Raw genomic sequence first — 15,562 nt, 5'->3', positions numbered from 1 at the left:
GTTGCCCCTTGTGGCTTACACCATGGGGGGGTCGATGGTCTTTTGAGCCCAGATGGATAATAAATGTTTAATTCCGACACTGCAATTGATATACAATATTTCTATCCAGATAAGACATATAAATACCTCTACCAACATTCTTCCACGAGGCTATCTACTTCCGTGATACACATACGCGACCCAAGGAGCAGGCCTCTCATTCTCGTCCTCCTCCAGCGGCACGATATCCCTTGCCGATCTCCCGCCGCCCAGCCCATCTTCAGAGTCATTCTCACCATATTTGACGTTTACAATCCAGTTGTCCAGATCCTTTTTGACCGCCCGCATACGCGCATCCGTCACCCAACTATCACGAATCTTCCGAACAGCTTTATGCAACCCCCGGCAGACAGACCCATCATCCATACTGGAGTCCTTCAGCTCCTGGTAGACTGTCTCCGCGACATCGACGCATGCCGCATCACCGACTTCCCAGAGTGTTCCAACCACGTGTCTAAAACCAGCCAGTCGACATGCACTAATTAAGTGCAGACTCTCATCTAGCAGGCGTTTGTCTTTGATCTGGCTCGTTCCGCAAGCTGAAAGATATGCCAGAAATGGTGGGCTATCGCGTAGCTTGAGACTTAGCAGGTCAGATACTGCCAAGGACTGCGTCTGCCAGTCTTCAAGACGCAGTTGACTCTTCAGCGGGTTTGTCTCGTCTGTCTCACCGTGACCGGCAAAGTGGAAGATATCACAGTCCTTCAACTCCGCGAGTACTTCTTGGGTTTGTCTTTTTGGTTCCACGGTATTTAATTCCATCGATTCGCATATCTGTTGGACAATCACTAGCTCTTTGGGGGCGTGCGGGAGGCTAGAACTGCCCGGCGTTTTCTGCATCGCAACCAACACCGCCTTGGTGGACGAGTTGCGTTTATCCTTCGCGCCCCCTTCGAGAATAGCGTTCAGCGATGAGCTATACGACGATATGACTCTGTCTATGACAGTGCGGCCAGTTTTGTCTTTGTGATATCCAGCTGCGTGCAACGGGAAGCGACTCAATGCCCCCGTAGGTATCCAGCATATCTGCGGCCATTCGCCAGAAGGCATCTCTGAATAACCCAGATGATCCAGAATAGGTCCCGTGATTGTATCCCAGAGCCATTCCAAGGTGTTTAGTTTTCCCAAGTTTCCGTCGCGGAGTCGTCGTTCCAGCTCTTCCTCAGATAGCTTAGGTAGGGGCATGGTCTCAATGACGTGTTTAATAATGAAAGCATCACACCGGAAGCTAACATTGATAATCACAATTGGACCGTTCCTCGTAAATCCCGTGAATCCTGTGTTGTCTGGCTTCAGACGTGTGCTAAAACTCTCCATGAACTCGTCAACGATTTTACTTGCTTCTAGCCTCCTAGCAAGTTCTGCTGTGCCAGACGCGACATCATCGGGAAGATTGCCTGGTAGCTGTACAGGATTCTCAAGGCGCCCAATACTGCTCAAGAGGGTCTCCTTATACGCCGGCTTCAGGTCCGCAAATTTGCGACTGTCAAAGTCAAGACGAAGATCATACAAAAGATCTGCGGCAACTCCCCGGCCCCTTTCTAATAGAGCCAGACTGGCCCCGTCGCGTTTCCCGGCTTGAAGTGAAAAAGCGGCTGCGAAAGATGCGAGTCCACTGATTCTAGAGAGAAGGTATTGGGCTTCCGACCATCGTAGGTAACGCGGTGTATAGGCAGGGATGAGTTCGAGTGCGTACTCGGCAATCTTTAAGCCCTTCTCCCAGTTCTCGAGACTTTTGTACGACTCCATGAGTCTTTGAGCAAGCTCCAAGCTATCTGATGTGTTTGCGACAGGCATGAAAACCCAAAAGTCGCTTTCATCGGCGTCGATTGCCTTGAGAAGATCATCCTCACATTGCGTAACCTGGTACTTGGTCTGGTAGCACAGTCCCAATAGGCCTGCGATATCGACAACCTGGAAGGCTTCTTCCGCTTCAACATCCACAGCCTCCTGTGCGTAGTGAATTGCTTGCTCGAGGTCCTCAAGTTTCCCTCCATAATGATGTTTCGTAAGGTAGCAATTTGCCAGATTTTGGAGCACCTGAACGAAGTCTGAGATTTCCGTCTGATTTTTGGTAAGCTCGAGAGCCTTTTCCAAATTAGAAATCGCCAGCTTCATGTCCTCAGGCACCTTGGTCAGCTCAAAACGGCCAAGATAGGCACTGCCGAGCCAAGATAATGTCGTATCATCCATGACAGGGAAGTTGAGATACAGCTCGATGGCAGCGTCAATGTCTCTGACGTCCCTTGTAATCATGAACCTAGAGCGGTAGGCACTGGCGAGGCCAGGGATAAATGCCTTGTCATTTGGATTCTTATCCTTTGCTTGCTCAAGTAGCTTGACAGATTCTTGCAAATCAGTTTCGTCCTTGAATACGCGGTGAGACATAAGTTTAGAGCATCCGAGATGACGTAGCCACTTTGCACCTTCGATTTTATTCTCCTCGGCCAGATGGAGACATTCCTGGTGTACTTCCACTGCCATTTTCAAGTCATCCAGCTTGTAATTGTAGAATAGCTTGTCTGAGTATAAATAGCCAAGACGACCCAGAACATCAGGGCGCAGAGGATCTTCCGAAGAAAGATGACTAATGAGTTCTCGGAATTTCGAAACTGCCATATCGAGGTAATTTAGGCGGTCTTTTTGATCCTCTTCATCACAATCAGCTGCTATTGACCTCTTGTAGTATTCTTCATAGCATCGCCCAACGAGGTGAAGACGTGCAGAGTGCGTGATATGGTGCTGTTGAATGAACGCAACCGACGAGGTCGAGGCATCCAAGGCCATGGAGAGGTAGTTCTCATCTTCTGACGCTTGAAAATATCGGAAATAAGTCTGTGCAACCGCAAATATTCGAGGGTGACAGTCCAGCTTGTCCGGAAGTAAAGCACACACACGACTTCTGTTGCGGAGCCTGAACGACCCTTTGGTGTTGGTGCCAAGATGAACAGTGTAAGCGCCATCAGGTGAACTCTGAAGCCAGTTGAAATACGCGTTGTTTCTTTTCAATTTCTCTCTACAGTTACGAGCCTCTTGATGAAGTTCTTCAGACTGTTCAAGATCACTCGGAATACCTTCTCTGAGGTACTTGTGCTGTAAGCAGAAAGATAGCTCATCTGATGCCAGGTATCGATTACCGCAGTCTTGTAGCGTGTCTCCAAGTGTCAATTTGTAAGCCGTAACCCCGTAATCGATCGCCAAGTTGAGGTCAGACGATCTCCCGGTCTTCATAAATCGTCTATGAAGGGCCATTGATAGAACCGAAAGGTAAAATGGTCTGCCAGGATGATCCTCTGGCGAGATCTCCACGGCTTTCTCCGCTGAACTGATCATCTCTTCTAGCTCGGAGGCCTTATTCGAAGTTGTAAGGCTAGCTATTAAGCAGAGCGCCAGGCAGCACAAGTGCCATGGCAGGTCCAGGCTGTGTGGTGGAACCAAGTCTAGACTCTCTCTTGCATGCCGCATTGCTAGATCGTTCTCACCCGCACCCAGGAGCATTAAAGCCAGACTCGTAATATACCGTGACCTGAGCTCCGGGGTGTAGGGTTTAGCATCTAAGTGTTCCTGCAGCTTATTCGAAAGCTGGTGTGATTTCTCGATGTCGAGAATATATGGAATATACACGCGGTCACCTCTGAAGCACCAGATGGAGCGGCCATCAACATTCCTCGTTTCTCTTTCCATGTCCATGGCCTCTTGAAGGTGCTCTCGATCGCCTGTCTCGATGTATAGCTCACAAAGTAGCGATGTGAGATTAGCATGAGAAAGATAACGGGTGAACTGGCCAGGCTGTAGATTTTGTCTCTCCAGTTCAATAGCCTCCTCTAGAGCGGAGTGCCTCGTCGCCACCAAGTACTGCTCGTGTAGTGCTATTGCAAGTCTATGTCGAATGATGCAATGATGGTTAGGGTATCTATTGGGGAGGGAGTTTTCAGCAAGTCTCGCCAGCTCAACTGCCGTGTCTAGATGAGTAGCTTCGTCGGTCATCCGGTACTTCCAGAGAAGGCACTCAACCAATTTGCTGAGCGGTTTGGTTGGAGCGTGTGACATTGTTGAATCTCTCATCTTTTGTAGAAGATCGATGATGTGATCAATATTGGGTAACGTCTTGCTGACTCGACACTGCTGGTAGATCACTTCGCCGAAATTGTTCAGCGCTAGTGTATAGTTTGCATCATCTTCTTTGGCCGTCTGGGATATACTCGTCGCAATGTTGACGGCTTCAGTGAGTTCAACAGTATCTCCAGTTCTCTCGTGCTGGAAGCAAAGGCAATGCGCCAGTTGTAAATAATACCGTATACGGTCTGTTGAGTCTGTCTCTGGCTCCTCAACCAAGCGCCGAAAAATGGTTTTTGCCTCCAAAAGTAGTGTCTGAAGAAAGTCGAACTCGGAATATAGCTGCATGGCGCGGCTGCCCAGACTGCTCCGCAAGAACTGACTGGGGACCAGTTCGACCATCTGTCTCAGAATATTGACAACGTCTTGAAGATCGCCACCCCTTCCCCTCACTTCGTATCGTTCATAGTGCCGTCGACATAGCTCATGTAGAGAATCCATTCGGCTCGTGCCAAATAGTTTGATGCATGCAGGCCACTCGATGGCTTCAGCAAAGTGTGCTTGGTCCGCTGTGGCTCCAGTTCTGTAGACCCAATCACTTGCTAGCACACTAAATAGTGTAGCTTTCGATTTGGGTCCAGGGGTAAAGAGAATCTTGGCCACGGTCGCTGCTGAGGCCATCGAGTCATCAAGGTCGGCCAGGTCATCAGTGTGCTGATACCGAGTATACAGTAGCCCACTCCTAAATCTGTGACACCTGACACTGAGCGACTCTAAGCTCCCACGTTCTGAATCTATTGCTTTCTTGGAATCCTTGACGCTCTCTTCGATATGTTCCACCATCCCGCTTAGGCAATAAAGGAAGTAGAAAGCTTCAGCACGGTACTGCAAGATCGTCTTCCTTCGATCGCGTAGAGGCTCCACCAACATTTCGTCACAGACATCTATGACTTCAAGTATATCAGACTCGTCCCAAATAGCAGGAATTCGCGCGAGGAGCGCCTCTATGAGATTCTCTGAGAGGTCAAAGTTGATATCGTCACAGGCACTTCTGCATATTTCGACAGCCTTATCAACGTCTTCGATTGCTTTGCTCAAAGAATATCGATGAAGAATATTTGAACCAAGGTGATCCAGCCATTCACCCCGAAGGGGAAAGTCGTCGGGGATCAGCTCAAACGCAGCATGTGACTTGTCAATGCCTTCGTCTATGTCCACAAAAGCTGAATCCGGATCTGATTGCTCAAAGGGTTCATCTGTATGACCAAAGTTGATTATGTCAGCTCCCTGCGCAGGAAGTGGATAGATATGCTGTTTTGCGGCTCTGATGGAATATTGCATGTCCCGAACAGCTTTCTTGCGGCGAAACCTCAGACACAGCATGTCTCCCAAGACTAGCAGACACTTTGCATGTTGAAAGCCAGTCGTAATATACTGCAGAGCCTTTCGCTCCAACTCGATTGCATCATCCAAGGACTTTGCTGTTCCAAAGCGTAGATATTGCTGCAAAATGAGCCTCGAGAGCTCACAAAACATTATTCTATCTTGAAGATGTGTCGGTGTCGAGGCGAGAGCGTTTCTTCGTAATTCGATCTCTTTGTCAAGCCAGTCGTCGGTCGTGGCGGGATCAAACCAGTCCACGGCTTGGCCATGTGTGTCATCCGGGGCAAGATTCACAGTAGGGCGATATTTGAAGAATGAATCTTGAGACCTCTCTGGAGTTTCCATTCAGTCAATCTGGACCAACTGGCCGTTGTTGCCTATTCGCAGCTCACGCGGGCGAGATGCGGGGTAGTTTTGTATTGAGGACGGGGCTGAATGAAGAAAGGTTTAATGGTTTTCGGAGAACTGAGGTAATACAGACGATAAATTTGTTTTTCCTCTCAAAATGAATGTGTAAGGCGATTGAGATGCTGGATTGAAATTTATTGCTCAGTCACCGCCGCCGTTGGTGAAGTGTCATGGTGAGACAGGAGCACACGTGCTGATTGCTGGCATCTTAGATAGAGTTTCATTACTATCTAATACTTCTAGTGGCCATGGCTAATAGATAATTACTAGACGCTTCTACCTATCTCGTGAGGAATTGAACCTGATTTAGATTATTAAAAAATTAATAATTATAGAGGTCGGCTTAGGGTAGCTTGGTATACTTGTAATAACGATAGCATTTCTTATCAGCAATAGGCCCACTACGATAAGATAATGATTGATTGATAGATAAGAGACTCGTTGAAGTTTGAGCTAAATTTAGAACGCTTGTCCTTCCAGCTATTGCAAGTATGATTACAATCGATTCAAGGTCCTAGCATGTTATTGGCTTTAATTAAATCGGGGTTTCTCCATGTATTTTACTAAGCTAGTTCTCTGAGTTTGGCATTGCAGCGCAAGACATTAAGACAAAATCAACTGGTTACGATATCGACCGGTCTGCCTGTCCTCTCTGGGCGAACTTCTTTGCTAAAGGCTATAGGCCAAACCAGCCAATGCACCTTTCGTATTTACATAAAAAACATCGAACTGCGTTCCAGATAGTTTCTGAACAATAAGTGACCGAGTTTGTCTGCAAGAACCAGGGCCAACCTCTTCAAACACAGGCCAATTGGGCGTCGGCGTCGATGAGACTTTTGTGGGATCCACGTTTGTCCTCCGGAGATCGCCGTATTGTCCGATCCACCAAATGGAGCACTGGTTTGCTATGTTGGAATAAACTGCAATACCCGTTCCTCCTAAGACTGACTGAGCTGCAGTAAGAGGTCGCTGGAAGTTGCGAAATGAGTAGGGCTCCTCATACACAAAGGCGATGTCGATGCTGTTTTTTGGTGTCGTCCATAAAACTGCAATCTCCTGTGAATTGCCACCGACTGAATCACTGACGCTGAACGAACCTATTCCACCGCCAGGCGCTGCATTGCCAGCTGATGCAACTGCAATTGGAGACATGGGACCCAAAGTACTGATGCTAGCGTTGGACCAACTACCACCGACGACTGCGCCCTCCGGAGAAACACAGAACAGGTAAGCAGTACTGCCAAAGGACAATGTAGTGAGCTGGCTACTGGCGCTTGCTGTTCCCTGAGGAAGAGCATCAAAAACGGTCTGCCAGCCCGAGCTAGCCATCCATCTGCAGCAACCGATAGCACCTTTGGGATCAACCCAGAAAAGGATTGCTCCGTTATTGTACTGTAGTATGAGACTTGCCATGGAACCCCCATTGACTGTTGAAGCTGTGCTAGCCTTATTGAAGGGGAAAGCCTCCCCAGGTCCTGTGCCAGGTGGCGCCCATTCTTTGCCATTGTTCACTTGTCCATCAATAGCCCCGGTTTCCGTAATCCACCAAACCTGCTGGTTGGTAGAGCTGACAGATGCGGAAGCCAGGCAAGATCCTGAACCAGAAACTGTCGACGTACCGGCGAATTGCGTTGTTTCTGGTTGGAAGTTTTGGAGAGGGAATTTGGCTGTCTGAATGGCTCCCTGAGGAGTTCCCCACCAGACCTCCATTGTATTTGTTCCTTGCGCAGAGAGACTTGTCATTGTAGACTCAGAGGATACAAGAGGTTGGTTGTTCAGTGAGATAGACGACATTGAATTGGACTTGGGGATAGAAAAGGTGGTATTCACTGGGGTGGCCCATAGCCCGGGTGCAATGGGAGTGCATTGGATGATGAACTTTCGGCCTGGCGTGAATAGATTGTTGGCTTGGGCCATGGTGAAAGTGGTAGTAACAGTCGGTCTTTTGACCATCGTTGGGGCAAGGGTTTGTCCCTCAATAGTCAGAGTGATCTGTTGTGCGGTTGCACCCATATCCGGAATCCAGGCCCAAGTTAATTCAACAGACCCGAGAGAAGTAAAGGTGGCTGAGAGGCCGCTAGTAAAAGGCGACGAGTTGATTGCGGGAATCTGCCAGGGATCAGCGGGAGGGCTCGATTGCCATAAGTTACTGTCTAGACCAGCGACGATGAGCTGTCCTCCTTGGGAAGCCAAATCCAATGCCAGTGGAAAGACTATGGTTCCCGTGTTTGAGTTTACTGGAAACGTGGGGGGGCCATTGCCGACTTCGGTAGCAGTGGCAGATGGGCTTGTAATCAAGTGGACTTCTACGCTATCTGGTCTTTTGTGTATGCCGCTGGAGTAACTAACGACGAGATTCAACTGCTGGCTAGCCACGTCGTAGTAAGTTGCCGCATCAACCGTGGGAGTTGGGATGTCGGTGTTTGGGTTTGGGTTTAGGCTTGTCATTGTTTTTATAAATGACACGTAGATAAATAAAGTAAAACGAAGACTTATTTTGTACTTCCGTCTGGATGAAAGTAGCAGATTGATGCTGGGATAAATAAATGTCTTTATCTAAGACCAAAGTTTCACTGTAAAGCTTGAAAGGGAACAGAGTCGAGAAGCTCGCGTTATCAGATTTATTTCAGTATTGCTGGATGCGGCACTGAGTTTATAAGGTGTCGACGCCCGCAGCTGGCTTCCCCAGTGAAATCCCAGTCTGCCGCTCACATGCTCAATATTTCAAGCCTTTTAGCCATAAAGCTGCAGTCTCCTACATAATCACATAGCTATTGAAACGCTAGTTGATCTATTGAGTTCTCGACTCTTGTCAATGTCTCATCGTTACAAATGGCGTAACGGAACACTCCCGATGGGGCGCTAAAGCGGATAAGAGCCAATGATAAGCTGTAAAGTTGGAATTTCAGCTACGCCTTCAACGCCCTAACATTCAGCGAGCACAGCGCTAAGAACCAAATTTCATTGCTCGCCGGGCCCTTGTTTCCAAGGTTGTTGATAGTATTAATTTGTTTGAATTAGATGCATAACCGCATAATACTACTCTGGTTCACGCCAGCAGTTTAATGTCCAATATTGTATTTCTGCAAATAGGGAGTAAGTTGGGGACATAGTGAAGAGAAGAGTATATTATAAAAAATACTTACGTACTGTCAAGGAGTCACATGTACTGACTGATGAGTGCAATGGGAGCTTTATGGAGGATATCCCAAGCTCTAAGTCGCACCGTAGAAAACGTAGGCATCGCGTCAAACATGTGGTATCATCTGTAACCACGAAGGTGTCCAGTAAGCACCTATCGGAAGCGCTCTGAGGCTAATAAAGGATTCAGTGACGAGAAACATTCTTGAGAGACTGTATGCGAGAAAAATAAGATGTGCCGGAAATTTGTAAAAAGTGGCCCATGAGTCATGTGTAATAGATTCGTACTTGAGATATCGTTGGGAAAAGCCAAGGCCAAGGACAGATATCAATAGGAATATGGGCATCGAGACGATGATGTCAATAGATGCAATTTTCCAAAGAAGCTTCTCGAGATCAGTGGGGAACAGTACTTGTGCTGTTCCAAGATGGATGCCGCCGTATAGACCAGGGAGAACGAGGAGGAGAACTAGCAAGATGGGGTTATCGACAATAAAGCTAAGAATCTGATCTGGGTCAACCCGGCTTTCTTCTGAGTACTGAAAGTTGCCTGCGGATCGTAAAAACGCGTTGTGAAAGTTTTGATCCTGATATCGAGCTCTTTGATGACTGCCACGGAACGGCTGTGGCTCCTGGATTTGCCCGTCGAGATTCTCGATTGCTCGTATAACATGGGTCCATCGCTGAATATCCTCGGGATACAGATCCACGGTCGGGGGGACTGGCTCAGCCTCAACCCATTCTGTAATCCAAATGCTGTCTGGAATATCCCAAGGGTCATCGTATCCATGTTCATCGTACCATGAGGGCAGAACCTTTCGCTGAATAGTCTCCGTTTCCCAGCTAGAAGATCTGGCAACAACCCCAAGACCAGAAGGGAGAACCTCGCCTGTTTTCAACATGATACGATTACCATCATCTTCAACGCAATTAATTTGTTGAGGTAAACTTTGTTCATCTTGAAGATATTTGCGCCGAGACGTATCAGTAGAGTGCACCCAGACTAGCGCAGCTTGCTCTTGGATATCATTGTCTTCATCGGCTGGAGGTTTCGCATATAAAATGAATTCGTCGCTTTTGTTCCAGTGAAACTGCTCTTGAACCATGAGGGCAATGATGTCCTCAAATTTGGTTGTGTCGACCCAATCTGGATCCAACAAGTCTTTTGGCTTCTAGTTAGAAACATTTAGTATAAAGCTCCCGCGTAGGATAAGTGAGAGCTGACCTTGATCCAGAACATAAACATTACGACAGCGCATATAACATGTACCATTGTGTGTATTTCCAAGAGCGAGATAGGAAGTCCATATCCCAAACGAAAAATACACTGAGTTGCCATCCAAGTGACCTGCGTCATGACAAGCATCTTTTGCAAGGTATCAGCTTTGCTTTTGTCGTTGATCTTGGATCTTTCAATGGGAAGAAAGTGGCCCATTCTTGCAAGTTGGAGGACACCGTTGACTGATAGCCGTAATGTGCCAGATTGCAGTGTTCCTCGAGCGGCCCAATGTCCTGTGAAATGCTCAAACTTGCTGACGTCGACCTCGAGGCCACCCATTATTACAAAAAAGCCATATTTTATGTCAAAACACGGAACCTAGGTTAGTTCATTAGCCATCAACCAGAAGGACCATATGAATCGGGTATTCTGACCTTGATGCCATTTTGTTCTTCTGATTCGCCTAATAGGGTGCTATCGGTTTCAGACTGGTGCTGCTGCCGCCATAAAAGCGTCAGCTCTTTGGAAAGTCGTCGGGCGTCAAGAAACTGTGATGAAGCAAGATAAAGCACGACTTCTGGAGCCACGAGCCCGATCACTACCCATTTGAACTTTTCCCGAAACATTGGAAGAGCCTTTGTATCGCCAGGTACGTTAAGATGAAGCGCTGTGTATAGGCAAGCGATAAGAGTGATGACGCAACTCCAAAGAATGGTCATCGTGCCGCGAATCTCTGGACTTCCGACAAAAGACGGAGCCCGGATAGTGCGTAATGCAGTATCGTTATGAGCCTTCAGGTGCTTGAAAATTTGTTCTTTCACGAACTCCAAGCCAGGGTCTTCATGCCACGCATTGTCCATGCTTCAGGCTATTTCATGAGTTTCGATAACAAAAGTTAAGATGATAGAATAATGGAAGGAGGAAGAAAAAAGACCTGCAGCCTGATTTTGCGAAGATCAGGCTCTGTGTTTCTTTCTTACACGCTATGCAAGCCACAAATCTATCCCTTACTTCCGCATCTCAGCCCCAAGCCTTGTTGACTATAAATAGTATTGAAGTACTTGGCATTATGTAACTTAGAGCTTATCACTTGATTCCGTGTCTCGACCTCTGAATTACAACAGGCTATCGTCAGTGGTGCTCATGCGAAGAAATTATCTTGTATGTAGGAGTCCAACGCCACCCTCCAAATGATGTCCAATAGCATTAAACATCGCTGTAAAACCTCAGTCAGCCGCTTTGCTGCCTAAGTCTTGTCATGCAGGTAACGACAAAGCCTCGGAGCCCGATATAACGGGTGTTCTCATGTTGGCAGTACTCAAATCTCAAGGCCTTTGTATTTATAAGTTTGAAGCATGAATTAACCATCTTTGCGACAGATTGAAAGCATTTTGCCGACTTTGACATGTCACTTGGCTCACATAAGGGCCGTCGGAGTTCTGACATGCCCTGTTTTGCTGATCGCTCACCTGCGAAGGAGGCATATCAGGGCCCGCTCAGTCGGCTTTGCTGATGCTGACGGTGGTTCAGTGGCTGACATACCTCAGGATAAAGGTATCCTTCTCGCCAATACCTGACGTCGTGTGACTTTGTGCCGCATCTGTCAGGCTCAGCCCGACCAACACAACCTGAGGCATCCCAGCAGAGGGAAGGTAATATAAGTGCAATCACAATCCCGCTTCTGGAGACAGCAATCAAATCTTTTCACACCTAAACAAGCTATTATCTCTTAGTAGCCCATACTTTGACATCTTTAACTCTACCAGGCTGCCGACCTGTCTAATCAATATCGGGGCCTTTCGCATACCCCGCTCCTTCGAATCTCTCCGATTTCAACGACTGCTTGGACCTATATCGAACTTTATCCATTCGTCGCAATTATTTGCATTAACCGTACACGATTCCAGAGGCACAATCAAGAGAAAAGTCCGTCTCTCAATATCTGCAAATATCATCAAAATGCCTCTTCCCCGCGACCTCCAAGGGCTAAATATTGTGGTCCTGAACTCAATCAGCGATGCCCGGTACGATAACTCCTTTTACAACCTGGCTCCGGGTACGGAGACTGAGATAAAGCCGGGATCCTCCTGTGTCGTTTATGCAATCCCTTATCCTAAACGGGATGGTGAACAACTAGCTTGCAAGAAAATGAAATTCTCAGAAACAAGGCGGGGATTTCTGACCCGGGTAGCCAAAACCGAGCTTGAGCTTCTGGACAACATCGCATCATGGTATATTCCGTTCATTAAAGCCGCCTTCTACGTTGAAGGCGGTCAGTCTCTCCAGCAATCTTCACCTGGCCAGGATAAGGAAGATCCTGCCCTTTATATCATCCTGGAACCTTGGGCTAAATTGTCATTGGAGGATCTCGTCAATGTGATGCTGTATGGCGAAGATGCGAAGGCCATCGCGCCTTGGGATCCGCTTGGAAACCCCGATATATGGCCCCATTTCATCGGGCACTGCCTCGGATTTCTAACTACTTTATGGATAATCGACCCCACATATCTGGAGTCAATCATAAACATGGACTTTGAAGAGGCATTTGTTCGCCTCCCAAGACTAGCTGTTGATAAGTTTCAAAAGGTCAGGCATAAGGACCTAAAACCAGAACACCTGATGCTTATGTGGAACGAGAATGAGGGTCTCACACCTCTCATCATCGACTTCGGCATTAGCAAAATTCATAGGGCTGGGGACCCTACAGAGCACGAAGGCAGCCAAAGATACTTAGCACCGGAACAAATACCTGGAAATAGTCCTTCGGAAAAATCGGACGTTTTTTCGATGGCGTGCTGCTTCACTTTTATTGAAGCAATGCTTCACTCTGGCACAACTGGCGTTCGTCAGATTTTCGAAGTTGCCCTTTCTGAAGATAGACGCTTCCGAGACAATATTGAGCATATAAATGGTATTTTGAACGGAGACCCGACCGTACAACTAAGCCCGAGAATGGAAAAGTTTCGACTTGAATTGCGGGAGCTAGTGGAGTCTAAAATGTTGGTATATAATGTAGACGACCGAAGTAATGCCGGTGAGGTTTTTGAAGCCTTTATAGAGATTCATAAGAACTATGAGAACGGAACTTGATAATGCAGAAGAGAGAATAGAGGGAAGAAATATAGGTGCCAATAGTTATATAGCTAGTATAATTAATAATATTATTAATTATATAAATAAATTAAAGATGTTAATTTAATTTAATTCAATTCAATTCAATTTACTTTAATTTATCTTTATAAGTTTAAAGCTAATAAAAACCTTACAATTTTAGCTTTTTAACTATTATATTTAATAATAGCTTAAAACTATAACTTAGCTTTAATTAGTATAATAGGCTTAAGTTAAAGTCTTGCCTTAAGAAATAGTCTTTTTATAACCTTTATAGGCTTTAAACCTCCTGCTTTCTGGCATTACATTAAAGGCTTCCCTAAATTCTTCACTACTGCACTAAAGGGCATTATGCAGCAAATAATTGAGCTCTATAATGCGCTAGCAAAGACCAGTGCTACTTGTCAGCACTTTTGGAATTTGGGCACGTTGCGAAGAGCTTGATTATAAGAGCAGATTACAGATTGAATATATACTACTTCATTGGGTAGATGCATCTTACCTTTCAACCGAGGATGAGACCCTAGATAATTTCTATTTCCTGCTGATGCTCCAACCTTTTGAGCGTTGCTAATCCCTCAGGTGTTATGGTGAGGCCAAGTCTTTCGATATCATGCGAGCGGTCCGTACTGAACAGTCCGACACGGTGGAACTTAACAGGGGTGTTTTGGCCCTGTAAAGCTAGAACTAGGCCTACCACTTGAGTAGTGAATCTTTTTGCAGGATACCAAGGATGAGCCGAAAGAGTAGGAAGGAAATAAACCGCGTGACTTGACCTATCATCATGAACATGATGGTAGTCAGGGGAGATATCACAGCCGAGCCTCAACGAGCCAAGTCGAATAGAAGAGTGATCCTTAGTACCAGACTCTCCAAGGACAGAGAGAGCACCTTTCAAACGTAGCGAGGGGTTGGAACTTTGACTGGAAGATTCCGCAAACATGTTGGTATGCTTTATCTCGACTATCTCGACCAAAGACTTCCAGCTGATAGGAATAGGTGTCATTTCTATTGTCCCATCTAGCGATGCCCATGACCACGATGGCACTTTGCTTTGCTGCAAGGAACGGCCAGGATTAGGCGTGGCGGCACGCCAGAGGAGCTGCTCAACGATTCTAGAATGCCACATTCCGTAGGCGTAGTTGTCCCCGGTTGCACTGGCAAAAACTTGGGCAACTCCAGAAAGCGCTGGAAGCTTATCCTTGCTGAATGTCAAGTCACAAGATGAGTATCTTTCCACAAGATTGCTCCACAAAGTATGGATTTTATAGCTCATTTGTTTGGACGTTCCGTAGATTTGGCGATCAACATCGGTTTCAAGAGAATCCCAGAGTGGGCTGAGGTCCTTGGTTCGTTGGTGGTAAGGGATTCCCAGAGGGAATCCCTCGCATTTGTTTCCAACAAGACATTCCCAGAGAATTTGATCTTTGGCAAAATAGACGACTCTTGGAGCAAGCAAGCACTCCTGGAATACCCAACCCCGACTGTGCAAAGCGCCGCAGTTCAAATATCGACTCCAGTAACCTTTATCGAATATCAGAAACCTATCGGTACCGTGGTTGGTGGATGTAGTTCCTGATTTGAAGAAACCGGGGAGAACACTCTCTCCGTGCCTTGTTCGGAACAGACCGCTATGTTGATCGGCAGCAGCAGAGGCGGCAATGTTGCAGGCTGAATGGGAATACACGTAACGCATAGTTGGTGCCTCAAGCTCCCAATCCGTGTCGCTATCCTGTATGATGCAGAGGGCGTCTATCCAGATATATGCCACGGAGAATGCACGAGCCACTGTGATAGCATCTTGAAAGGTCTGCGGAAGGATTGAAATAGGAGTGTCCCGGTGAAAGTCGTCGAAGTTACGTCGAAGAAGCATCGTTCCCGGTTGCACGCCCCATCGATAGCTCAGCGTCATGTACTGCGCAGGCGGGTCGGGGGAGCTACACAGCTTCCAGCAATCCGCCATGTCACGTCCGAAGTAGATTAATCGAGTGGGTTTCCATCCTCGTTTGTCATTCAAAGGAATGTCACACCGACTGTGAGTATCCCGGCAGGTCTCGTACCAGCTTCGTGCCAAACTCAGCGTGGCAGGAGACGATGTTTTATCACCCAAGCTGTCGATGGTTAGATGCGGGGCTGCGGTACCGGAATCTTCAAGGATTACATTAGCAAATTAGCTGCAGGTTTCTCGGCTAGCATCACCAGCTT

The 15,562-nt window shown here is 47.0% G+C and overlaps 5 protein-coding genes across 5 annotated transcripts; 1 reads left to right on the top strand and 4 right to left on the bottom strand.

Annotated features, from left to right (window-relative positions):
• Window positions 1-150: 150 nt before the first annotated feature.
• On the bottom strand, window positions 151-5,823 carry FPRO_02009 (uncharacterized protein; the record flags this gene model as incomplete). The annotated part of the gene is made up of 1 exon (XM_031223791.1): window positions 151-5,823. The coding sequence occupies one exon, from the start codon at window positions 5,821-5,823 to the stop codon at window positions 151-153; it is 5,673 nt and encodes a 1,890-aa protein (XP_031074464.1).
• Window positions 5,824-6,555: 732 nt separating this feature from the next.
• Window positions 6,556-8,334, bottom strand: FPRO_02010 (uncharacterized protein; the record flags this gene model as incomplete). The annotated part of the gene is made up of 1 exon (XM_031223680.1): window positions 6,556-8,334. The coding sequence occupies one exon, from the start codon at window positions 8,332-8,334 to the stop codon at window positions 6,556-6,558; it is 1,779 nt and encodes a 592-aa protein (XP_031074463.1).
• Window positions 8,335-9,134: 800 nt separating this feature from the next.
• On the bottom strand, window positions 9,135-11,106 carry FPRO_02011 (uncharacterized protein; the record flags this gene model as incomplete). The annotated part of the gene is made up of 3 exons (XM_031223569.1): window positions 9,135-10,199; window positions 10,253-10,624; window positions 10,681-11,106. The coding sequence occupies 3 exons, from the start codon at window positions 11,104-11,106 to the stop codon at window positions 9,135-9,137; spliced, it is 1,863 nt and encodes a 620-aa protein (XP_031074462.1).
• Window positions 11,107-12,205: 1,099 nt separating this feature from the next.
• On the top strand, window positions 12,206-13,336 carry FPRO_02012 (uncharacterized protein; the record flags this gene model as incomplete). Its single annotated transcript, XM_031223458.1, has 1 exon — window positions 12,206-13,336. The coding sequence occupies one exon, from the start codon at window positions 12,206-12,208 to the stop codon at window positions 13,334-13,336; it is 1,131 nt and encodes a 376-aa protein (XP_031074461.1).
• Window positions 13,337-13,880: 544 nt separating this feature from the next.
• On the bottom strand, window positions 13,881-15,320 carry FPRO_02013 (uncharacterized protein; the record flags this gene model as incomplete). The annotated part of the gene is made up of 1 exon (XM_031223347.1): window positions 13,881-15,320. One exon carries the CDS (start codon window positions 15,318-15,320, stop codon window positions 13,881-13,883), a length of 1,440 nt encoding a protein of 479 aa, XP_031074460.1.
• Window positions 15,321-15,562: the final 242 nt, after the last annotated feature.

The sequence above is a fragment of the Fusarium proliferatum genome, assembly GCF_900067095.1.
Source record: "Fusarium proliferatum ET1 genome assembly, contig: FPRO_scaffold001, whole genome shotgun sequence".
Lineage (NCBI taxonomy): Eukaryota > Fungi > Ascomycota > Sordariomycetes > Hypocreales > Nectriaceae > Fusarium > Fusarium proliferatum.
The sequence above is the reverse complement of the archived record's forward strand: the minus strand, read 5'-3'. Positions and strand labels throughout refer to the sequence as shown.